We start from the raw sequence: 25230 nt of genomic DNA, 5'->3' as shown, positions 1-25230 counted from the left end.
TAAGTCCTATTTACTTTTCCAAACCACATACATAGCATATTCCATAATTAAACATAACCATAACCATGCCAATTTGTCAATATAATAATAATATAAATATCCAAAACAACCATCAATTGATCCAAATTATACTATATGAAATGAAAATCTCCACATAAAATAGCATATTAAAATTATACTATTCCTATCATGCTCATATATACTAGATTAATTTTATAAGCACTACCCTTACTTGGATAAACCTGAACTGAAACTCGGGCAGAACCTCCTCCTCTCTCTTGCTTAAACAAGAACCGAAACTCGGGCAGAACCTCCACCTCTCTCCTTAAGCAAGGACCGAAACTCGGGCAGAATCTCCACCTCTCCCTCCTCTTTTCTCTCCCCTGGCAGAACCTCCTCTACTGGATTCCTCTTTCTCTCTCCTCTTTTCTTTTCTCCTCCCCTCTTTTTCTTTCTCTCTCTCTCCTCTTTCTCTCTCTAGGATTCTCTTTTCTCAGTATATTTTTTTTCACCCCCCTGGCCCCTATTTATAGGCAACCAGAGTCACCCGGAACGGCCCATATTGAATTCGGAACGGCCCGTTCCGAATCTTTCAAATGTACGCAAATTTTTAAACTGGAACGGCCCGTTCCAAAATCGGAACGGCCGTTCCCAAAAAGCAGAACGGCCCGTTCTAAAATCAGAATGGCCCGTTCCGAGACTCATCCAGAACGGCCCGTTCTCCTTCCGGAACGCCCCGTTCTCCCTCCAGAACGGCTCGTTCCAAATTGTAACGACCCACCCTAGGTCGTCACATTAATAACCAGCCAAAATAAAATAATATAAAATAAAGAAAATAGAGCAAAAGCCAGCTACGCTAGAGTGTAAAAATTGTTTCATAATATCAAACATAATTATATCAGAGTCATTCTTAGTAAAATTATACAGTAATCCAATAGTAACATCATGAAATATAAGTTAGACACCCTAGGTTCTGGTCAAGCTCTACGTCTAGCCACTTCTCAAAGCAGCTACCCCAAAAGACTCCTTGCTATCCCAAGGCCTCACACCTGATCTGCTCCCCCACATAGTGAGATCATCACAGTCCAAACCACATGGAAACACAAGGGTTAGCACATATAAAACCAACCATAGTATATCATAATAAAATATCATTAAACAAATATTTATCCACAGTATTTATCCAGACCAACAAGTCATTTTCAAGCTAAATATAGACCAACCCAAAATATAATGTATACACGTCCATGCCAATATATACATATTTTATGATAATAAAATAATCCATAACCAATGTATACAATCCATACCATATGTATACATATTCCATATCCAAAACAAAGTCACACCACTGTATAATCCATGATGTAACCAACACATCCAAACCAAATGTTGGCCTCAACACCATCCAAACCAAGTGTTGATACGGTGAAACATGTCAGCAACCCATGTCCCACGCCTAACCTCTCATGGAAAATATACAGTTGGATTGCGTCGTCACGTAACCCTGGTGATCATGGCCACTTCATCCATCGGTATGACTCGGCCTTGCCCCCATACCGGTAGCAAATAGAATACTTAGAGGAGTACTTCAGAATCCACCTAACATCTGAAGTGGTTTATTATATAACCTTTGGAAAAGTTCCACATTGGAATCCTCACCATGGGATTCCCAAATTTCATATTTTTCCAAAGATTATATCCTGATCTCACCAAGAGATCTAATCCATACCATAACCTTACTCCTTTAAGTCCTATTTACTTTTCCAAACCACATACATAGCATATTCCATAATTAAACATAACCATAACCATGCCAATTTGTCAATATAATAATATAAATATCCAAAACAACCATCAATTGATCCAAATTATACTATATGAAATGAAAATCTCCACATAAAATAGCATATTAAAATTATACTATTCCTATCATGCTCATATATACTAGATTAATTTTATAAGCACTACCCTTACTTGGATAAACCTGAACTGAAACTCGGGCAGAACCTCCTCCTCTCTCTTGCTTAAACAAGAACCGAAACTCGGGCAGAACCTCCACCTCTCTCCTTAAGCAAGGACCGAAACTCGGGCAGAATCTCCACCTCTCCCTCCTCTTTTCTCTCCCCTGGCAGAACCTCCTCTACTGGATTCCTCTTTCTCTCTCCTCTTTTCTTTTCTCCTCCCCTCTTTTTCTTTCTCTCTCTCTCCTCTTTCTCTCTCTAGGATTCTCTTTTCTCAATATATTTTTTTTCACCCCCCCTGGCCCCTATTTATAGGCAACCAGAGTCACCCGGAACGGCCCGTATTGAATTCGGAACGGCCCGTTCCGAATCTTTCAAATGTACGCAAATTTTTAAACTGGAACGGCCCGTTCCAAAATCGGAACGGCCGTTCCCAAAAAGCAGAACGGCCCGTTCTAAAATCAGAACGGCCCGTTCCGAGACTCATCCAGAACGGCCCGTTCTCCTTCCGGAACGCCCCGTTCTCCCTCCAGAACGGCTCGTTCCAAAACCAGAACGGCCTGTTCTCCTTTTGGAACGGCCCGTTCTGGGCCCGTTCTCACTAAAAAAAATTTAGTATAATTTTTAAGCTTGGAACGGCCCGTTTTGCTTTTGGAACGGCCCGTTCCAAGTTACCAAAACACCCCTTAAATTTTTTTAAAATTGCGAAAATGCCATCAATAATAAAATTACAAGAATACCCCTATACCTTTATAAAATTTACGAAAATGCCATTGATAATTAATAATAAAAAAAAATGGGTATTACAATTCTCTCCAACAACAAAAATTTTCGTCCTCGAAAATTCACTTACTCTAAAAGAGATATGGGTATTGATCCTTCATCCTTTCCTCCAACTCCCAAGTAGCTTCATTAGTAATCTCATCCCAAATAACTTTCACCAAATTGATAGATTTACCTCGCAACTGTTTAACTTTCTTATCTGCCACTGAAACTGGCTGTTTCTCAAAAGTTAAATTCTCCTTAACTTGTACTGCCTCTGATTCCAATACATGACTTGGATCGTGAATATATTTCCTCAGTTGTGAAACATGGAACACATCATGCAGATTAGAAAGGAATGGAGGTAATGCAATCTGATATGCCACTGGTCCAATCCTCTTGAGAATTTGATACGGCCCAATAAACTTAGGATTCAACTTCTTAGCTTTGATAGCTCTTCCCACACCTGTGGTAGGAGTTACTTTCAAAAACACATGTTCTCCTTCTGAAAACTCCAAAGGTTTCCTCCTTTTGTCTGCATAAGACTTTTGCCGACTCTGAGCAGCTCTCATTCTTTCCTGAATTTGTTTCACCTTTTCAGTAGTCTGTAAGATGATCTCTGGCCCCACCATCACTGATTCTCCCTCTTTAAACCAACACAAAGGTGTTCGACATTTCCTCCCATACAGAGCCTCAAATGGTGCCATTCCTATACTTGCATGAAAACTGTTATTATAAGTGAACTCGACCAAAGGCAACATCTCTTCCCAATTCCCTAGATGATCCAAAATACAAGCTCTCAACAAGTCCTCCAAAGATTGGATAGTCCTCTCAGACTGCCCATCAGTTTGTGGGTGATAAGCAGAACTGAGCCTCAACTTAGTCCCTAACGCTTGATGCAAACTTTGCCAAAATCGGGATGTAAAACGAGGATCCCTATCAGAGATGATACTGGAGGGCACACCATGTAATCTAACAATCTCCTTAATATACAATTGAGTTAACTTTTCCAAGGACCACTTTATATTCATTGGAAGGAAATGAGCACACTTAGTTAATCTATCCACGATCACCCAAATAGAATCACAATTCTTAGCAGATCTTGGTAATCCAACAACAAAATCCATGGTTATACTATCCCATTTCCATTCTGGCACTTCCATCATTTGTAACAAACCTCCTGGTTTTTGATGTTCTACTTTAGCTTTTTGACACACAATGCAAGATGCAACATACTCAGCTATCTCCCTCTTCATACCATTCCACCAGAACATTTTCTTCAAATCTTGATACATTTTTGTCATACCCGGATGTACACTCAACTTACTTTTATGACCTTCCTCAAGTATCAACTTCTTCAACTCTTTATCTTGTGGAATACAAATTCTACCCTTGTACCTCAAGATTCCATCCATATCTTGTTCAAATCCTTCAGCTTTCTCAGAACCCAACAACTCTCTAACCTTATTCAATCTCGTATCCTGAACTTGTTTTTGTTTCACCATCTCCAAGAAATCACTAGTTATGGTAGTCATACCACAACTAATAAAATCTGAGGCAATCACAACACTAAGATTCATATCCCTGAATTTCTCTACTAACTCCATCTCTTTAACCATCATGTAAGACATATGAAGAGATTTTCTACTCAAAGCATCTGCCACCACATTTGCTTTACCTGGATGGTACATTAACTGAAAGTCATAATCTTTCAAAAACTCAATCCACCTCCTTTGCCTCATATTTAACTCTTTCTGATCAAACAAATATTTCAAACTCTTATGATCACTAAACACATCAAACTTTGCTCCATAGAGATAATGTCTCCAAATCTTCAAAGCAAAAACCACCGCAGCCAACTCTAGATCATGCGTAGGATAATTTCGTTCATGAGTCTTTAACTGCCTAGATGCATAAGCCACAACCTGTCTATCTTGCATAAGAACACATCCTAAACCTTGATGAGATGCATCACAATAAACCTCAAAAGATTTATTAGGATCTGGCAGAATCAACACTGGAGACGAAGTCAACTTTTCCTTTAACTCTTGAAAACTCCTTTCACACTCCTCCGTCCATATAAAAGGATGATCCTTCCTGGTCAGCTGTGTCAAAGGCATAACTATTTTAGAAAATCCTTCTATGAATCTTCTATAATAGCCAGCCAATCCCACAAAACCTCTAATTTCAGTAACTGATTTTGGACGCTCCCACCTCAAAATCGCTTCCACCTTAGTAGGATCAACTGCAATTCCTTGTGCAGAAATCACATGACCCAAGAACTTAACTTCAGATAACCAAAACTCACATTTTGACAACTTTGCAAATAACTGTTTCTCCTTCAATACCTGCAAAACTATCCTCAGATGTTCTCTATGTTCCTCCATAGATCTAGAATAAACCAGAATATCATCAATAAACACCACCACAAACTTATCCAGAAAGGGTCTGAAAATCCTGTTCATATAATCCATGAAAATAGCTGGAGCATTCGTCACTCCAAAAGGCATGACAACATACTCATAATGGCCATACCGAGTCCTGAAAGCAGTCTTTGGTATGTCCTCTTCCTTTACCCGAATCTGGTGATATCCAGATCTCAAATCAATCTTGGAGAAAATAGTAGCTCCCCTTAACTGATCCATCAAATCATCTATTCTTGGCAATGGATATTTATTCTTGATTGTCAATTTATTTAACTGCCTGTAATCCACACATAACCTCACACCACCATCCTTCTTCTTTACCAATAACACTGGTGCTCCCCACGGAGATACACTAGGTCTGATCATCTGCTTCTCCAAAAGTTCTTCAACCTGCTTCTTCAATTCAGATAACTCCGCTGGTGCCATTCTATAAGGAGAAATGGACACTGGTCCCGCCCCTGGTATAAGATCAATACTAAACTCTAACTCTCGCTTTGGTGGTAATCCCGGAACATCATCCGGAAAAACCTCTGGAAATTCTCTAACAACATCAATACTATTCAACAACTTTTCATTCTCTACACTAATAAAAGATAAGATCATAAACCCAAGAGCTCCATCCTTCAACAATCCATCTACCTGTCTATTAGAAATAAATCTCTCCTGTTCATCAGTAGGAAAGATTAATTTCTTCTCTGAACAATCTATCAAAATCCTATTGGCAGAAAGCCAATCCATCCCTAAAATGGTCTTGTTATGTTTCTATTGTGTGGAAATGAAATTTTTTTTGAAAGGAATTTCTTATGTGTTTTAGTGTAAACTCATGAGTTCCTTGATCTTTTATCTTTATTAGGATGGTTGGTAGGGGAAACCATTCTCATCCTTCTTCAGGTGTGGATGAGCGGCAGATTGCTCAGGCTATGGAGCTAATTGCTGCTGCTATTGGACAACAGAATACTTTGTTGGCTCAGATGGAGACCAACCGGGCTGTAGCTGAAGCAGCTAGGACTGAAATACCTGATGAGTATAGAGGCTTGTCAGAGTTCAGAAAAGGGAATCCTCCTCAATTTACAGGTGTTAATGGACCTGAAGTTGCTGATCAATGGATTGAGGAGATGGAGAAAATCTTTATGGTGATGCAATGCCCCGAGGAGAGGAAGCTAGTTTATGCTGTTTATATGTTGGTGGGTGAGGCTAGTTTCTGGTGGAAAGGTACTCAAGCTATGATGGAAGCTAGAGGGGAGGTGATAAATTGGGAAAATTTCAAAAAGGTATTCCTAGAGAAATATTTTCCAGATAGCGCCAGATATGCTAAGGAAGCTGAATTTTTGAGATTGCAACAAGGAAATATGTCAGTACAAGAGTATGTGGTCAAGTTTGAACACTTGGCTAGGTATTATTCTCAAGCTATCACTGAAGCCTGGAGATGCAGGAAGTTTAGTGAGGGTCTAAGATTTGAGCTGAAAAAGACTATTGTCCCTATGGGGATTGTGGAATTCCCAGTTCTAGTTGAAAAGGCAAAAACAGTTGAGAGATTTGAAGGAGGAAATAGAGTGGCAAAGGGTCTAGAGGGATCATCTGGATTTGGGAGGGGGAAACATCCTCAAAAGAGACCATCTCAGTTTCAAATTGGAAATGCTAATAAGAAACCGATGGGGACTACTACCACAAGAGATGTTCAGAGTATTAGATGTTATATCTGTGGAGGCCCACATATGATGAAGGACTGTCCTACAAAGAACTATACGTGTTTTAAATGTGGCAAGGTGGGTCACATGGCTAAAGATTGCAATGTCAAAAATATTCCAGCTAGAGAGAACCAGAAAGTGGATCGGCCTACTGCAGCAGGTCGTGTCTTTGCTTTAACAGGTGCTGAAGCTGAAACGACATCTGAGCTGGTAAAAGGAAAGGGCAAAGCTGATGGTAATGATATTTCTATTTTATTTGATTCTGGTGCTTCACATTCTTTTATTTCTTATGAATGCGTGGTAAGGTTAAATTTAGTTGTGAGTTCTTTGTGTGTGGATCTAGTTGTTTCTACCCCAGCTTCAGGGTCTATTTTGACTTCTGAGGTTTGTTTGAGATGTCCAGTGGAGGTGGAAGGGCGTTGTTATAAAGTGAATTTGTTTTGTTTACCTCTATCCGATTTGGATGTGATTTTAGGGATGGATTGGCTTTCTGCCAATAGGATTTTGATAGATTGTTCAGAGAAGAAATTAATCTTTCCTACTGATGAACAAGAGAGATTTATTTCTAATAGACAGGTAGATGGATTGTTGAAGGATGGAGCTCTTGGGTTTATGATCTTATCTTTTATTAGTGTAGAGAATGAAAAGTTGTTGAATAGTATTGATGTTGTTAGAGAATTTCCAGAGGTTTTTCCGGATGATGTTCCGGGATTACCACCAAAGCGAGAGTTAGAGTTTAGTATTGATCTTATACCAGGGGCGGGACCAGTGTCCATTTCTCCTTATAGAATGGCACCAGCGGAGTTATCTGAATTGAAGAAGCAGGTTGAAGAACTTTTGGAGAAGCAGATGATCAGACCTAGTGTATCTCCGTGGGGAGCACCAGTGTTATTGGTAAAGAAGAAGGATGGTGGTGTGAGGTTATGTGTGGATTACAGGCAGTTAAATAAATTGACAATCAAGAATAAATATCCATTGCCAAGAATAGATGATTTGATGGATCAGTTAAGGGGAGCTACTGTTTTCTCCAAGATTGATTTGAGATCTGGATATCACCAGATTCGGGTAAAGGAAGAGGACATACCAAAGACTGCTTTCAGGACTCGGTATGGCCATTATGAGTATGTTGTCATGCCTTTTGGAGTGACGAATGCTCCGGCTATTTTCATGGATTATATGAACAGGATTTTCAGACCCTTTCTGGATAAGTTTGTGGTGGTGTTTATTGATGATATTCTGGTTTATTCTAAATCTATGGAGGAACATAGAGAACATCTGAGGATAGTTTTGCAGGTATTGAAGGAGAAACAATTATTTGCAAAGTTGTCAAAATGTGAGTTTTGGTTATCTGAAGTTAAGTTCTTGGGTCATGTGATTTCTGCACAAGGAATTGCAGTTGATCCTACTAAGGTGGAAGCGATTTTGAGGTGGGAGCGTCCAAAATCAGTTACTGAAATTAGAGGTTTTGTGGGATTGGCTGGCTATTATAGAAGATTCATAGAAGGATTTTCTAAAATAGTTATGCCTTTGACACAGCTGACCAGGAAGGATCATCCTTTTATATGGACGGAGGAGTGTGAAAGGAGTTTTCAAGAGTTAAAGGAAAAGTTGACTTCGTCTCCAGTGTTGATTCTGCCAGATCCTAATAAATCTTTTGAGGTTTATTGTGATGCATCTCATCAAGGTTTAGGATGTGTTCTTATGCAAGATAGACAGGTTGTGGCTTATGCATCTAGGCAGTTAAAGACTCATGAACGAAATTATCCTACGCATGATCTAGAGTTGGCTGCGGTGGTTTTTGCTTTGAAGATTTGGAGACATTATCTCTATGGAGCAAAGTTTGATGTGTTTAGTGATCATAAGAGTTTGAAATATTTGTTTGAGTGTACATCCGGGTATGACAAAAATGTATCAAGATTTGAAGAAAATGTTCTGGTGGAATGGTATGAAGAGGGAGATAGCTGAGTATGTTGCATCTTGCATTGTGTGTCAAAAAGCTAAAGTAGAACATCAAAAACCAGGAGGTTTGTTACAAATGATGGAAGTGCCAGAATGGAAATGGGATAGTATAACCATGGATTTTGTTGTTGGATTACCAAGATCTGCTAAGAATTGTGATTCTATTTGGGTGATCGTGGATAGATTAACTAAGTGTGCTCATTTCCTTCCAATGAATATAAAGTGGTCCTTGGAAAAGTTAACTCAATTGTATATTAAGGAGATTGTTAGATTACATGGTGTGCCCTCCAGTATCATCTCTGATAGGGATCCTCGTTTTACATCCCGATTTTGGCAAAGTTTGCATCAAGCGTTAGGGACTAAGTTGAGGCTCAGTTCTGCTTATCACCCACAAACTGATGGGCAGTCTGAGAGGACTATCCAATCTTTGGAGGACTTGTTGAGAGCTTGTATTTTGGATCATCTAGGGAATTGGGAAGAGATGTTGCCTTTGGTCGAGTTCACTTATAATAACAGTTTTCATGCAAGTATAGGAATGGCACCATTTGAGGCTCTGTATGGGAGGAAATGTCGAACACCTTTGTGTTGGTTTAAAGAGGGAGAATCAGTGATGGTGGGGCCAGAGATCATCTTACAGACTACTGAAAAGGTGAAACAAATTCAGGAAAGAATGAGAGCTGCTCAGAGTCGGCAAAAGTCTTATGCAGACAAAAGGAGGAAACCTTTGGAGTTTTCAGAAGGAGAACATGTGTTTTTGAAAGTAACTCCTACCACAGGTGTGGGAAGAGCTATCAAAGCTAAGAAGTTGAATCCTAAGTTTATTGGGCCGTATCAAATTCTCAAGAGGATTGGACCAGTGGCATATCAGATTGCATTACCTCCATTCCTTTCTAATCTGCATGATGTGTTCCATGTTTCACAACTGAGGAAATATATTCACGATCCAAGTCATGTATTGGAATCAGAGGCAGTACAAGTTAAGGAGAATTTAACTTTTGAGAAACAGCCAGTTTCAGTGGCAGATAAGAAAGTTAAACAGTTGCGAGGTAAATCTATCAATTTGGTGAAAGTTATTTGGGATGAGATTACTAATGAAGCTACTTGGGAGTTGGAGGAAAGGATGAAGGATCAATACCCATATCTCTTTTAGAGTAAGTGAGTTTTCGAGGACGAAAATTTTTGTTGTTGGAGAGAATTGTAATACCCATTTTTTTTTATTATTAATTATCAATGGCATTTTCGTAAATTTTATAAAGGTATAGGGGTATTCTTGTAATTTTATTACTGATGGCATTTTCGCAATTTTAAAAAAATTTAAGGGGTGTTTTGGTAACTTGGAACGGGCCGTTCCAAAAGCAAAACGGGTCGTTCCAAGCTTAAAAATTATACTAAATTTTTTTAGTGAGAACGGGCCCAGAACGGGCCGTTCCAAAAGGAGAACAGGCCGTTCTGGTTTTGGAACGAGCCGTTCTGGAGGGAGAACGGGGCGTTCCGGAAGGAGAACGGGCCGTTCTGGATGAGTCTCGGAACGGGCCGTTCTGATTTTAGAACGGGCCGTTCTGCTTTTTGGGAACGGCCGTTCCGATTTTGGAACGGGCCGTTCCAGTTTAAAAATTTGCGTACATTTGAAAGATTCGGAACGGGCCGTTCCGAATTCAATACGGGCCGTTCCGGGTGACTCTGGTTGCCTATAAATAGGGGCCAGGGGGGGTGAAAAAAAATATACTGAGAAAAGAGAATCCTAGAGAGAGAAAGAGGAGAGAGAGAGAAAGAAAAAGAGGGGAGGAGAAAAGAAAAGAGGAGAGAGAAAGAGGAATCCAGTAGAGGAGGTTCTGCCAGGGGAGAGAAAAGAGGAGGGAGAGGTGGAGATTCTGCCCGAGTTTCGGTCCTTGCTTAAGGAGAGAGGTGGAGGTTCTGCCCGAGTTTCGGTTCTTGTTTAAGCAAGAGAGAGGAGGAGGTTCTGCCCGAGTTTCAGTTCAGGTTTATCCAAGTAAGGGTAGTGCTTATAAAATTAATCTAGTATATATGAGCATGATAGGAATAGTATAATTTTAATATGCTATTTTATGTGGAGATTTTCATTTCATATAGTATAATTTGGATCAATTGATGGTTGTTTTGGATATTTATATTATTATTATATTGACAAATTGGCATGGTTATGGTTATGTTTAATTATGGAATATGCTATGTATGTGGTTTGGAAAAGTAAATAGGACTTAAAGGAGTAAGGTTATGGTATGGATTAGATCTCTTGGTGAGATCAGGATATAATCTTTGGAAAAATATGAAATTTGGGAATCCCATGGTGAGGATTCCAATGTGGAACTTTTCCAAAGGTTATATGATAAACCACTTCAGATGTTAGGTGGATTCTGAAGTACTCCTTTAAGTATTCTATTTGCTACCGGTATGGGGGCAAGGCCGAGTCATACCGATGGATGAAGTGGCCATGATCACCAGGGTTACGTGACGACGCAATCCAACTGTATATTTTCCATGAGAGGTTAGGCGTGGGACATGGGTTGATGACATGTTTCACCGTATCAACACTTGGTTTGGATGGTGTTGAGGCCAACATTTGGTTTGGATGTGTTGGTTACATCATGGATTATACAGTGGTGTGACTTTGTTTTGGATATGGAATATGTATACATATGGTATGGATTGTATACATTGGTTATGGATTATTTTATTATCATAAAATATGTATATATTGGCATGGACGTGTATACATTATATTTTGGGTTGGTTTATATTTAGCTTGAAAATGACTTGTTGGTCTGGATAAATACTGTGGATAAATATTTGTTTAATGATATTTTATTATGATATACTATGGTTGGTTTTATATGTGCTAACCCTTGTGTTTCCATGTGGTTTGGACTGTGATGATCTCACTATGTGGGGGAGCAGATCAGGTGTGAGGCCTTGGGATAGCAAGGAGTCTTTTGGGGTAGCTGCTTTGAGAAGTGGCTAGACGTAGAGCTTGACCAGCACCTAGGGTGTCTAACTTATATTTCATGATGTTACTATTGGATTACTGTATAATTTTACTAAGAATGACTCTGATATAATTATGTTTGATATTATGAAACAATTTTTACACTCTAGCGTAGCTGGCTTTTGCTCTATTTTCTTTATTTTATATTATTTTATTTTGGCTGGTTATTAATGTGACGACCTAGGGTGGGTCATTACAATTTTGGTATCAGAGCTGGTCGAGTCTCTTTAGGGTTTGTGGGAAATGGTCTTGTTATGTTTCTATTGTGTGGAAATGAAATTTTTTTTTGAAAGGAATTTCTTATGTGTTTTAGTGTAAACTCATGGGTTCCTTGATCTTTTATCTTTATTAGGATGGTTGGTAGGGGAAACCATTCTCATCCTTCTTCAGGTGTGGATGAGCGGCAGATTGCTCAGGCTATGGAGCTAATTGCTGCTGCTATTGGACAACAGAATACTTTGTTGGCTCAGATGGAGACCAACCGGGCTGCAGCTGAAGCAGCTAGGACTGAAATACCTGATGAGTATAGAGGCTTGTCAGAGTTCAGAAAAGGGAATCCTCCTCAATTTACAGGTGTTAATGGACCTGAAATTGCTGATCAATGGATTGAGGAGATGGAGAAAATCTTTATGGTGATGCAATGCCCCGAGGAGAGGAAGCTAGTTTATGCTGTTTATATGTTGGTGGGTGAGGCTAGTTTCTGGTGGAAAGGTACTCAAGCTATGATGGAAGCTAGAGGGGAGGTGATAAATTGGGAAAATTTCAAAAAGGTATTCCTAGAAAAATATTTTCCAGATAGCGCCAGATATGCTAAGGAAGCTGAATTTTTGAGATTGCAACAAGGAAATATGTCAGTACAAGAGTATGTGGTCAAGTTTGAACACTTGGCTAGGTATTATTCTCAAGCTATCACTGAAGCCTGGAGATGCAGGAAGTTTAGTGAGGGTCTAAGATTTGAGCTGAAAAAGACTATTGTCCCTATGGGGATTGTGGAATTCCCAGTTCTAGTTGAAAAGGCAAAAACAGTTGAGAGATTTGAAGGAGGAAATAGAGTGGCAAAGGGTCTAGAGGGATCATCTGGATTTGGGAGGGGGAAACATCCTCAAAAGAGACCATCTCAGTTTCAAATTGGAAATGCTAATAAGAAACCGATGGGGACTACTACCACAAGAGATGTTCAGAGTATTAGATGTTATATCTGTGGAGGCCCACATATGACGAAGGACTGTACTACAAAGAACTATACGTGTTTCAAATGTGGCAAAGTGGGTCACATGGCTAAAGATTGCATTGTCAAAAATATTCCAGCTAGAGAGAACCAGAAAGTGGATCGGCCTACTGCAGCAGGTCGTGTCTTTGCTTTAACAGGTGCTGAAGCTGAAACGACATCTGAGCTGGTAAAAGGAAAGGGCAAAGCTGATGGTAATGATATTTCTATTTTATTTGATTCTGGTGCTTCACATTCTTTTATTTCTTATGAATGCGTGGCAAGGTTAAATTTAGTTGTGAGTTCCTTGTGTGTGGATCTAGTTGTTTCTACCCCAGCTTCAGGGTCTATTTTGACTTCTGAGGTTTGTTTGAGATGTCCAGTGGAGGTGGAAGGGCGTTGTTATAAAGTGAATTTGTTTTGTTTACCTCTATCCGATTTGGATGTGATTTTAGGGATGGATTGGCTTTCTGCCAATAGGATTTTGATAGATTGTTCAGAGAAGAAATTAATCTTTCCTACTGATGAACAGGAGAGATTTATTTCTAATAGACAGGTAGATGGATTGTTGAAGGATGGAGCTCTTGGGTTTATGATCTTATCTTTTATTAGTGTAGAGAATGAAAAGTTGTTGAATAGTATTGATGTTGTTAGAGAATTTCCAGAGGTTTTTCCGGATGATGTTCCGGGATTACCACCAAAGCGAGAGTTAGAGTTTAGTATTGATCTTATACCAGGGGCGGGACCAGTGTCCATTTCTCCTTATAGAATGGCACCAGCGGAGTTATTTGAATTGAAGAAGCAGGTTGAAGAACTTTTGGAGAAGCAGATGATCAGACCTAGTGTATCTCCGTGGGGAGCACCAGTGTTGTTGGTAAAGAAGAAGGATGGTGGTGTGAGGTTATGTGTGGATTACAGGCAGTTAAATAAATTGACAATCAAGAATAAATATCCATTGCCAAGAATAGATGATTTGATGGATCAGTTAAGGGGAGCTACTATTTTCTCCAAGATTGATTTGAGATCTGGATATCACCAAATTCGGGAAAAGGAAGAGGACATACCAAAGACTGCTTTCAGGACTCGGTATGGCCATTATGAGTATGTTGTCATGCCTTTTGGAGTGACGAATGCTCCAGCTATTTTCATGGATTATATGAACAGGATTTTCAGACCCTTTCTGGATAAGTTTGTGGTGGTGTTTATTGATGATATTCTGGTTTATTCTAAATCTATGGAGGAACATAGAGAACATCTGAGGATAGTTTTGCAGGTATTGAAGGAGAAACAATTATTTGCAAAGTTGTCAAAATGTGAGTTTTGGTTATCTGAAGTTAAGTTCTTGGGTCATGTGATTTCTGCACAAGGAATTGCAGTTGATCCTACTAAGGTGGAAGCGATTTTGAGGTGGGAGCGTCCAAAATCAGTTACTGAAATTAGAGGTTTTGTGGGATTGGCTGGCTATTATAGAAGATTCATAGAAGGATTTTCTAAAATAGTTATGCCTTTGACACAGCTGACCAGGAAGGATCATCCTTTTATATGGACGGAGGAGTGTGAAAGGAGTTTTCAAGAGTTAAAGGAAAAGTTGACTTCGTCTCCAGTGTTGATTCTGCCAGATCCTAATAAATCTTTTGAGGTTTATTGTGATGCATCCCATCAAGGTTTAGGATGTGTTCTTATGCAAGATAGACAGGTTGTGGCTTATGCATCTAGGCAGTTAAAGACTCATGAACGAAATTATCCTACGCATGATCTAGAGTTGGCTGCGGTGGTTTTTGCTTTGAAGATTTGGAGACATTATCTCTATGGAGCAAAGTTTGATGTGTTTAGTGATCATAAGAGTTTGAAATATTTGTTTGATCAGAAAGAGTTAAATATGAGGCAAAGGAGGTGGATTGAGTTTTTGAAAGATTATGACTTTCAGTTAATGTACCATCCAGGTAAAGCAAATGTGGTGGCAGATGCTTTGAGTAGAAAATCTCTTCATATGTCTTACATGATGGTTAAAGAGATGGAGTTAGTAGAGAAATTCAGGGATATGAATCTTAGTGTTGTGATTGCCTCAGATTTTATTAGTTGTGGTATGACTACCATAACTAGTGATTTCTTGGAGATGGTGAAACAAAAACAAGTTCAGGATATGAGATTGAATAAGGTTAGAGAGTTGTTGGGTTCTGAGAAAGCTGAAGGATTTGAACAAGATATGGATGGAATCTTGAGGTACAAGGGTAGAATTTGTATTCCACAAGATAAAGAGTTGAAGAAGTTGATACTTGAGGAAGGTCATAAAAGTAAGTTGAGTGTACATCCGGGTATGACAAAAATGTATTAAGATTTGAAGAAAATGTTCTGGTGGAATGGTATGAAGAGGGAGATAGCTGAGTATGTTGCATCTTGCATTGTGTGTCAAAAAGCTAAAGTAGAACATCAAAAACCAGGAGGTTTGTTACAAATGATGGAAGTGCCCGAATGGAAATGGGATAGTATAACCATGGATTTTGTTGTTGGATTACCAAGATCTGCTAAGAATTGTGATTCTATTTGGGTGATCGTGGATATATTAACTAAGTGTGCTCATTTCCTTCCAATGAATATAAAGTGGTCCTTGGAAAAGTTAACTCAATTGTATATTAAGGAGATTGTTAGATTACATGGTGTGCCCTCCAGTATCATCTCTGATAGGGATCCTCGTTTTACATCCCGATTTTGGCAAAGTTTGCATCAAGCGTTAGGGACTAAGTTGAGGCTCAGTTCTGCTTATCACCCACAAACTGATGGGCAGTCTGAGAGGACTATCCAATCTTTGGAGGACTTGTTGAGAGCTTGTATTTTGGATCATCTAGGGAATTGGGAAGAGATGTTGCCTTTGGTCGAGTTCACTTATAATAACAGTTTTCATGCAAGTATAGGAATGGCACCATTTGAGGCTCTGTATGGGAGGAAATGTCGAACACCTTTGTGTTGGTTTAAAGAGGGAGAATCAGTGATGGTGGGGCCAGAGATCATCTTACAGACTACTGAAAAGGTGAAACAAATTCAGGAAAGAATGAGAGCTGCTCAGAGTCGGCAAAAGTCTTATGCAGACAAAAGGAGGAAACCTTTGGAGTTTTCAGAAGGAGAACATGTGTTTTTGAAAGTAACTCCTACCACAGGTGTGGGAAGAGCTATCAAAGCTAAGAAGTTGAATCCTAAGTTTATTGGGCCGTATCAAATTCTCAAGAGGATTGGACCAGTGGCATATCAGATTGCATTACCTCCATTCCTTTCTAATCTGCATGATGTGTTCCATGTTTCACAACTGAGGAAATATATTCACGATCCAAGTCATGTATTGGAATCAGAGGCAGTACAAGTTAAGGAGAATTTAACTTTTGAGAAACAGCCAGTTTCAGTGGCAGATAAGAAAGTTAAACAGTTGCGAGGTAAATCTATCAATTTGGTGAAAGTTATTTGGGATGAGATTACTAAAGAAGCTACTTGGGAGTTGGAGGAAAGGATGAAGGATCAATACCCATATCTCTTTTAGAGTAAGTGAATTTTCGAGGACGAAAATTTTTGTTGTTGGAGAGAATTGTAATACCCATTTTTTTTTTATTATTATTTATCAATGGCATTTTCGTAAATTTTATAAAGGTATAGGGGTATTCTTGTAATTTTATTACTGATGGCATTTTCGCAATTTTAAAAAAATTTAAGGGGTGTTTTGGTAACTTGGAACGGGCCGTTCCAAAAGCAAAACGGGTCGTTCCAAGCTTAAAAATTATACTAAATTTTTTTAGTGAGAACGGGCCCAGAACGGGCTGTTCCAAAAGGAGAACAGGCCGTTCTGGTTTTGGAACGAGCCGTTCTGGAGGGAGAACGGGGCGTTCCGGAAGGAGAACGGGCCGTTCTGGATGAGTCTCGGAACGGGCCGTTCTGATTTTAGAACGGGCCGTTCTGCTTTTTGGGAACGGCCGTTCCGATTTTGGAATGGGCCGTTCCAAGTTACCAAAACACCCCTTAAATTTTTTTAAAATTGCGAAAATGCCATCAGTAATAAAATTACAAGAATACCCCTATACCTTTATAAAATTTACGAAAATGCCATTGATAAATAATAATAAAAAAAAATGGGTATTACACCTATTGTCACTTTGTCTACATGTGAAGCAGAGTATGTAGCTGCAACTTCATGCGTTTGCCATGCTATTTGGCTACGCAACCTATTGAAGGAGTTAAGCTTGCCACAAGTGGAGCCAACAAAGATTTACGTGGACAACAAGTCAGCAATAGCATTAGCAAAAAACCCAGTCTTCCATGATCGAAGTAAGCACATCCACACCCGTTACCATTACATTAGAGAATGCATCAGCAACAAGGATGTGCAAATGGAATATGTGAAGACGCATGATCAGGTAGCAGATATCTTCACCAAACCGCTAAAGAAAGAAGTCTTTATGAAGTTGAGAAGTTTGCTTGGAGTACAAAATCAAGTTTAAGAGGGGGTGTTGGAATATAAATTGATTTTGTATGTTGGGCTTAAATGATAAAAGCCCAATATTAGCAAAGACCCAAATAGAATTATAGAAAAATCCTATCTAAAAGATTCTAGAATGATGTACAAAATATCTATAGATGTTTATCCATAAGATGTTTCTAGATAAGTTTAAAAACGTTTAGAATTGTAGGAATATTTTAGAAAGTTCTAGAGAATGAATTATAGCCCTTAGATGAATGTTGTGGTGGCAAGATCCTAACCATTGGTTAAGGAGGTGCCACTAGTATAAATAGGGGATAGTTGTATCATTTGGTAGTAAGCCAAAAAGTTTAGAAGCATTTAATACAACAAGCCTTTCTTTTTCTCAAAATCTTCCAACCTCTCCCAATCTTAAACACTTCCTTCTAGCCTTTAAAGTTTCTTCCCAACAACAGTCACTTTCGAGAAGCCAAAGACCCTTAAGGTTTGTCTAAGGAATTGCCAATTCACTCAGTCATATGCCTACTTCCAAATACCATGTATTTTATTTCGCTTCCTTCTTACAATTGTTTGAGCATGAAAGAAAGAGGTAGTTCTATTCCTAGACGAATCCACTTCTCCCTGGATTTTTGAAACCATATAGTCTCCTCTTGGAAAAGGATATTTTCATACTCTTGTAATAATTTTTCTTGCAACAACAACAGGCTAACCGAGTCTACTCTCTCTAAGTATACCTGGATACCCCGCATGCGTGCTTCCAACCCCTTTTTCTTACCAAAGACATTACCAAACATTTCCTTATTGAACACCATAAAATTAGCTTGAACTGAACAAAGAGCTTTATACACATTCCCAGTCTCTTTCTGCCAAGCTCTTTGAACAAGAGAGCTATAGTCTTGATGTACACACCATGCTACTTGGAACCTGAATGGTCTATCAACTTTCCTTCCAACTTGATGATAACATCGTAGAAATAAAGGATTATGATTTGATTGTCGACGAACCAGATGCTCTATGGAAGCCTCTGGGAACATCCTCCTCCATTCTTGATCACACAGTCCTCTATCCAGCCTTCTCGACACAAGTCTGCCCCCTACACCTCTTCTGCCACGTGAAACGTGTGCCAAAAAATGAGTTTATATGTGTTATAGATTTATATATGTTATAGATATATTTGCTTTTAATGCATAAAGAAAATCTTTAAATTAATATTTTAAAATGAGTTTAATTTATATATATTGATTGTATAAAATATTTTTATACACATTCTGCAAGAATTTAATTTACAGTCACGTCATATTAATATATAAAATAATGTGATAAAATAGTTAAATTTTATGGGGTATTTTAATAGAAATATTTTATATTAATGATGTATATAGAATATACTCTTTTGAAATCACATGTGTTATGTTTATATATACCAATAGGGAAAGAGACACTTTCTATCTTTATATGTTTATTTTTGAAAGGAGATAATTATTAAATTTAGGGGTAATAATATCTAATAAAAAAAAATTAAAAAGACAGTTACCAAAACCTATCTCCTTTGTAATATGTATATATTTTGGTCAATAAAATGATTTATAAAACATAAATGTAATTGTATTAGTTCTTTAAAATTTGACATAAATAATCTTTTAAAATATAAAATATTATTATATTTATCTTTAGGAACTAACTATAATTTAATAAAATTCAGCTTGAATTTCTTAAATAAAATTTTAAATTTAAGTAAAAAAAGTGCAATTAGAAAGAAAATAGTTAACTAAGTTTCATAGTAAAAATAAATTAATGAAAAATAAATACTTTACACTTGTAACATGGTGATTCAAAAATATTTATTTTTACGCAATATTAACATGCTTGGATTTGTTGGGAAAGTCTCAAAAACTCTAAATATATTTTAATTTGGTAAATTTTTTTAAACAATTAATACACACTAATTAAAATTTTGAATAATTTTTTAGTGATTAAAATTTTAAACGACTAATGTGGTGACATGTATAATTTGAAAGAATTAATTAAATAATTTACTATTAATTTTTCAAGCTTTACTTAAATTTAAAATATTTATATAATATAGGAGATATTTATGAATTAAATAAAATATCATGGACATTGGATTAGGAGTAAAATACGAGCATGAAGGGTTCTTTTTCCCTATTATTATAAATTTGTTGATTGTTGATATATATTTTTAAAACACAGTTATGAAACAACATATACAAGTTTTGAAAGTTCTAAAACTCGTAATCATATGATTAATCATAATATTACATTCAAGATAATGGGTTTTCTAGATATACTAAACTAATAATATTATTTTGGATTACTACGTTTGAAATATCTATTAATTTTATTAATTATTAGTCTTTGTTAAGCATCAAAATTTGTGTAATTATTTTTAGTTGAACATGTTTACTACATATTATGTCATTAAATATTACATTATTTGATTAATAAATTATAATTAATATTAAAATTTAACAATAAAAAATATCAACTTAACCATATTTCTTTTAAAATATTTTAATAATAATATACTTTGGATGTAACTCAATTTTATACGGTGAACCAAATTTAAATGTAAGTCTATGGTTCTTGTTTGCATAACTGTTGTATCTGTTTTTGTTAATTCGAACGGAAGGACATGAGGCATATGATGACAATTTTGACCCTAAAATAACTACAAATTCCGACAATATCCCTTATCAAACAAAAGAACCTACGAATCGCATGAAAAGCAGCATTGAGTGGGAGTGTTCCTCTCCTTAACTCGCAAAACAATGTCGCAAACGTTACATCCCTTCGTCGCCAAAAGCCTTGGTTATGGTTAGTGTCTTTCTTTCTAACTCCCTCTTTTTCTCTTTGCTTCATAATTCTTCTCCTTATTGTTACAGAATACAAAGCAAAACAAAAATCAAACCTTAGCCACGCTTAAGTGCTCCACCTTCAAAAACCCGCTTCATTGTTTAGCTTAAATTACACATTAAACATTAGGGCTTTCAATACAGTGTCTCTAGTTGGGTTAATTTTCTTCCTTTTTCAATGAAATTCGCAGCTTTATGAGTTGTGATAGAACCCTGTGACCGTTTCTTCTTTTTCTGCTTTGTTTTAAATGGTTTCTTCACTCCATCATATATGTTGTTTCTTAACTATTGCCCTTGGCTGTTAAGGGCTCCTTTGGGAAATGATATTTTGATTTTTGAGTTTGTTTTGTCTTCTGGGCATTTGTGGTTTTTGGGCTTCCTACTATTGCCCGCCATCTATTTGTTGAACGGTAACGTTATGTCTACACATGGAAACCTTCACAAGGATTTCTCTTGGTGATTTAGATGTTAATTATTGGTTACAGAAGTTAACCAACTAACAATATATGTTTTTTTAACGATGAACATAAGCATTAAACAAATGACAAATGATGGGAACCGATAATTTACATATTGGTTACCAACTTACCGTGTGTAGATATAATACTAGTTTTTGTTTAAATGATGAGTTTGGGTGGTAAGCCATAGCAGTTGTACACTTCCGTTATTAATGGAAGTGCTCTTTTCTCTGGTATAGCGTTGTTCTTTTTCCCCCCTCTAACTACTTTATGTTTGCTTTCATTTTTTTGGGGTGTTGACTGGAAGTGCCTGGAGCTTATTTGTACTTGTGAAAGTCATTGTAGTCAGTAGCGTGCTATATCAGAGCATAGTGGCAGTGGCCATCAAAATTGCTGCTTTTCACGTGTTATAGTGGTACTACCATGGCATAAACAATTGAACATAGGATTCAAAAACCCATTTTTACTCTTGAAATGTTGTGTAGGCTTATTTTTTGGGTAAAACTCTGATTTCTCCCCATTTTTTAATGCATTTCTTGCTTCAGATTTCAGAAACGTAACGAGATTTGAAACCGTTCTTCCTTGATCATTTCACAAAAAAGTTACCTCTGATTTTTTTTTTTTTTTTTTTTTGATAATGCAGTTACCCCTGATTTGAACTCTATTCCTTCACACTTTTCAGTACTATTTTTTCCCGTGTTTGGTTGTTTCTTCTTTCTTTAAACATCCCAGTTTACCTTCTGCTAATTTTCATCTATTTTTTTCCAATTAATTTCATCATCATCATCATTGACTTTGACACCATTACTATGTTCTTATTGTTCCTAGATTGATGGTGGTTGTCTATGTAAACTATGACCTATTATTTATCATGAAATTCTTTATTTTTAATATTTATATGTAAAGTATAAATTATTTAGTTTATATTATGACATTTAAAATAGCAGCCATACCGCTTCTCACTTGAGTGTTTTCCGATTTGGCCAGTACGTGCTGCTATCCAAGATAGATAACTATGATGAAAATCGCTTATAACACCTATGTGCTTTGTTAGCTATTTTTGGTAAGCTTGTTGGTATAATTTATGAAAATAAACCCTTTTAGCTTCTTTTTTGAAAAATTTCATAGTCAAATATATAACATAAGCTATCAGGTGATAAAACTTTGTTGAAAATAAATGCTTAATTAAGTCATGTACCCAAACACACCCTAGTCTGTTATTTTTGCTTTTCTGATTGGTTCTGTTTGTCTTGCATTTTGCAATTGTTGATAGTTTTTAGAAGAGTGCTAACAAGTTCTTTGACACACTCCTTCTAACACATTCTTTATTATTGTTTGAAATTTATTAAAAACTACAAAATCGTAAGTGAGACTCATTAAATAAGTTGTAAAACCCATAAAATATTTAATTTCTAATAAATCTCACCCACTAGTAGGGAATGTGTTAAAGAGTAAATGGCTAACATTTTTCTTGTTTTTATATTATATATAATCATTTCCTTCGATGATTATCAGCATCCATTTAGTGAAAGTGAATAATCAAAGTGTAGTAATTAAAATGTTGGTCTTCAATGATAACGCGAAATGAGCTTTTATAGTTGATCATTCTTAGAGGGGCACCAAACTGAAAGGTTGTCTTTTTTTTTTTTTTTTTTAATCTTTTCTTGGATGATTGAACCAATGTGTATCTACAAGTTGCTTGTAGAATAGTGTTAAGCTATAATGATTGTAGCATAATTAGTTTGTTTTTAGGTTGGCTTTTCTAGAGTTGGCTCCTTGTTATTAGTCTTGATGTCTATCTGTTCTAAATTCATAGGCTGAGTACTTATTGTGTTATCATGGGTTTACTTTGCAGCACACCATGTTTTATGTCATTTCATTTTATCATTTTTTGTCGTTTAACTTTTTTTTTGTTCTCATATTTTCTATATTTGTGGAGTTAAATTAACTTGGTGGTATTGAAGGATGTGGAATGGCAGATGGCAAGTGCCTCCCATGTTCGGGTGTTTCTGGAAGAACTGCTGCTGTATATTCTTGCTGTTCTCTTGGTCATAACAAAATTCATTCCCATGTCAAAATTAGAGGACTAAAGTGTCGCTTTGGGGCTGCATCTTTTGTATGTGAAGCGAAGAGGAACCCGGATTTCTCAAGGCAGAACAAGCATGGGTCCTCCAGAAGCAGGAATAGGAACAATGATGGGAGAGATAGCTTTGAGAGCTTTGATGATGATATGTTTTCTCTGAAAAATGGACCGCCTGTGTCTCTTTCTACCTCAGGAAAATTCCAGGCCACTTCAGCCCCTGGTCCTAGAGAGAAGGAGATTGTTGAGCTATTTAGGAAGGTCCAGGCTCGGCTGCGTGAGAGGGCTGCTTCCAAAGAAGAAAAGAAAGTTGAAGCCTCCCGAGGGCAAAGTAAAGAGAACAGTACTGTAGATTCCCTCCTCAAACTATTGAAGAAACACTCAGTTGAGCAAGTAAAGAGAAGTAGTGGAGCAGGCAGAGGAAAAGATTTTAGTTCGGACCAGTTGCAAGAAAGTAACCAATACGATGCTGGACGAAACACCAAAATTTCTGATTTGGATAGTGCTCCTAAGGATGAGCTCCAAGAGGGCAATGTCTCCTCCCCAGTAGCTAGACCTCGGTCAAATTTCCAAAGAAGGTCTCCTGTTCCTCGTGTAAAATACCAGCCTGTTTCTGACGACGAGGATGACATGAATGTATTGCCAGCAGGCAGTGAGGATACAGAGAACAATCAGGATCAGATAGATTTGAAGCTTAATGACGAACCAGAGCCTGACTCCGAGTCTGATATAGATTCAAAGGATGAGTTGTTCTTCCCAAACATAGGGATGGCTGAATTGTCAGAGGACGATGATTCTGAGCAAACCTATAATGATGAGAATGTGGAGGAGCAGCCCGTGGTTCAACATGAGGATTTGAGTGCTCTGAAGCTGTCTGAATTGAGGGCACTTGCAAAGTCTCGAGGTCTGAAAGGATTCTCAAAAATGAAGAAGAGTGATCTCTTGGAGTTGCTAACTGAGAGCTAATTCTTGATGGAATGATATACAAGAAGAAAAAAGTGACAAAACAACACATGCCATATTAAAATAGATTATTATTTTCTTTCATGCTTTTGACTTGTCATTCTATCTGATGTTTCCTTGTGTTATTTTTTTTTTTCACTCTAATTTAATTCTTCCAAGTACTTGAGGTCTAGAGTCTACGCATCATTAGAGTAATCGTGGTATCTTTGCTTTGGAGGAATTTTATATCTGTGATGAGATCTTGCGGTCTTTTGGTTATCATGTGATCGAAGTGATGAGATTTTTTTATCTTTCTCTGTCCCTTTATTCTTTTGCTGATGAGATTTTTGGTGGTCCTTGGGACAATGCATGTGCAAGCATAAAGTCAAAGAAACATACATGATAGTTTAAGGTAAGAATATAAACCTCAAACCGTCTTAAGCACAAGGTCAAGGTGGGTCAGAAAGTGTCTTGGCCCATGTTAGTTTAAAACTTATGATTTTGTTCACAGAAGGCACATGGCTGTTTGGAATCTTTCTAATACAAGCTGAAACAAACTAGTCTTTAATCTATTGTCGTTTTGGACCTTATAATTTTAAGCATATGAAATACACTTTCTTTTATTGTTTATCTTGCAGGATGGGCTATGATTGTTCGTTAATCCATTTACAATTTTGATTGAGTTAATCTTTTAAATCTACCCCTTGTTGAACGTTGAATGTAATTCAGATTTAACTAATTGTAACTGTTTAGTTAGTGATTAGTTTGTTAGGGTGATGACTGGTTTCCAATAGTTATAAATACACATATACAAGTGTTCTATAAAAATTGAGTGAAAAAAAATAAGTACAGTACAAATTTTTTCATTACTATTTTTATTTTTTTTGGATCTTCTTTTATTGATAAAATAAAGCCTCCTTAAATTCATAGAATTCAATGAGTTTAATTTATACCGAAATTATGGGATGGGGTCAAGTTAATGTATCATGACATTATTTTTGTCTGTTGAAATAACACAATATTATCCCAAAGTATTTCTTTCCCAATGTTGATAAAAGAGGCTGCTGCAAATCACCGTGAGTCGGGGTGTGGGAATGAAAGTATAAAAAAAGTTGATAGAAAACATTAGTTTACTTGCTAAGTGTAATATGAATTGATAAATAATAACCTGTTAGAGTAATTTTCTGAAAGGAAAAAAAAAATTCAGAGTAATGAAAAACATATATTATTTGTTGTTTAGGTGGAGAGACCAAATATTGAATTAGGCCCATCTTAAATTAATATTGGGTCTAGAATTGAGACATTTAAAAGATTGCTTTTGTTTGTGGAATAAGGTTGGACTTCACTGATGTACTTAAGTCAAATAGCAAAGGTAGATGGTCAATTTTTAAAGGAAAGTGGTAAGAAT

The 25230-nt window shown here is 37.0% G+C and overlaps 1 protein-coding gene across 1 annotated transcript; it reads left to right on the top strand.

The window, feature by feature from the left end:
- Positions 1-20151: 20151 nt before the first annotated feature.
- Positions 20152-24131, top strand: LOC109815842 (rho-N domain-containing protein 1, chloroplastic). Its single transcript, XM_020380654.3, has 2 exons — positions 20152-20304; positions 22765-24131. The coding sequence occupies exons 1-2, from the start codon at positions 20259-20261 to the stop codon at positions 23844-23846; spliced, it is 1128 nt and encodes a 375-aa protein (XP_020236243.1). The 5' UTR covers positions 20152-20258; the 3' UTR covers positions 23847-24131.
- The last annotated feature ends 1099 nt before the right edge of the window (positions 24132-25230 follow it).

This window comes from Cajanus cajan, chromosome 7 (assembly GCF_000230855.2).
Source record: "Cajanus cajan strain Asha chromosome 7, NIPB_CcT2T_4, whole genome shotgun sequence".
Lineage (NCBI taxonomy): Eukaryota > Viridiplantae > Streptophyta > Magnoliopsida > Fabales > Fabaceae > Cajanus > Cajanus cajan.
Note: the sequence above shows the minus strand (reverse complement) of the source record. Positions and strands in the feature narration are given on the sequence as shown.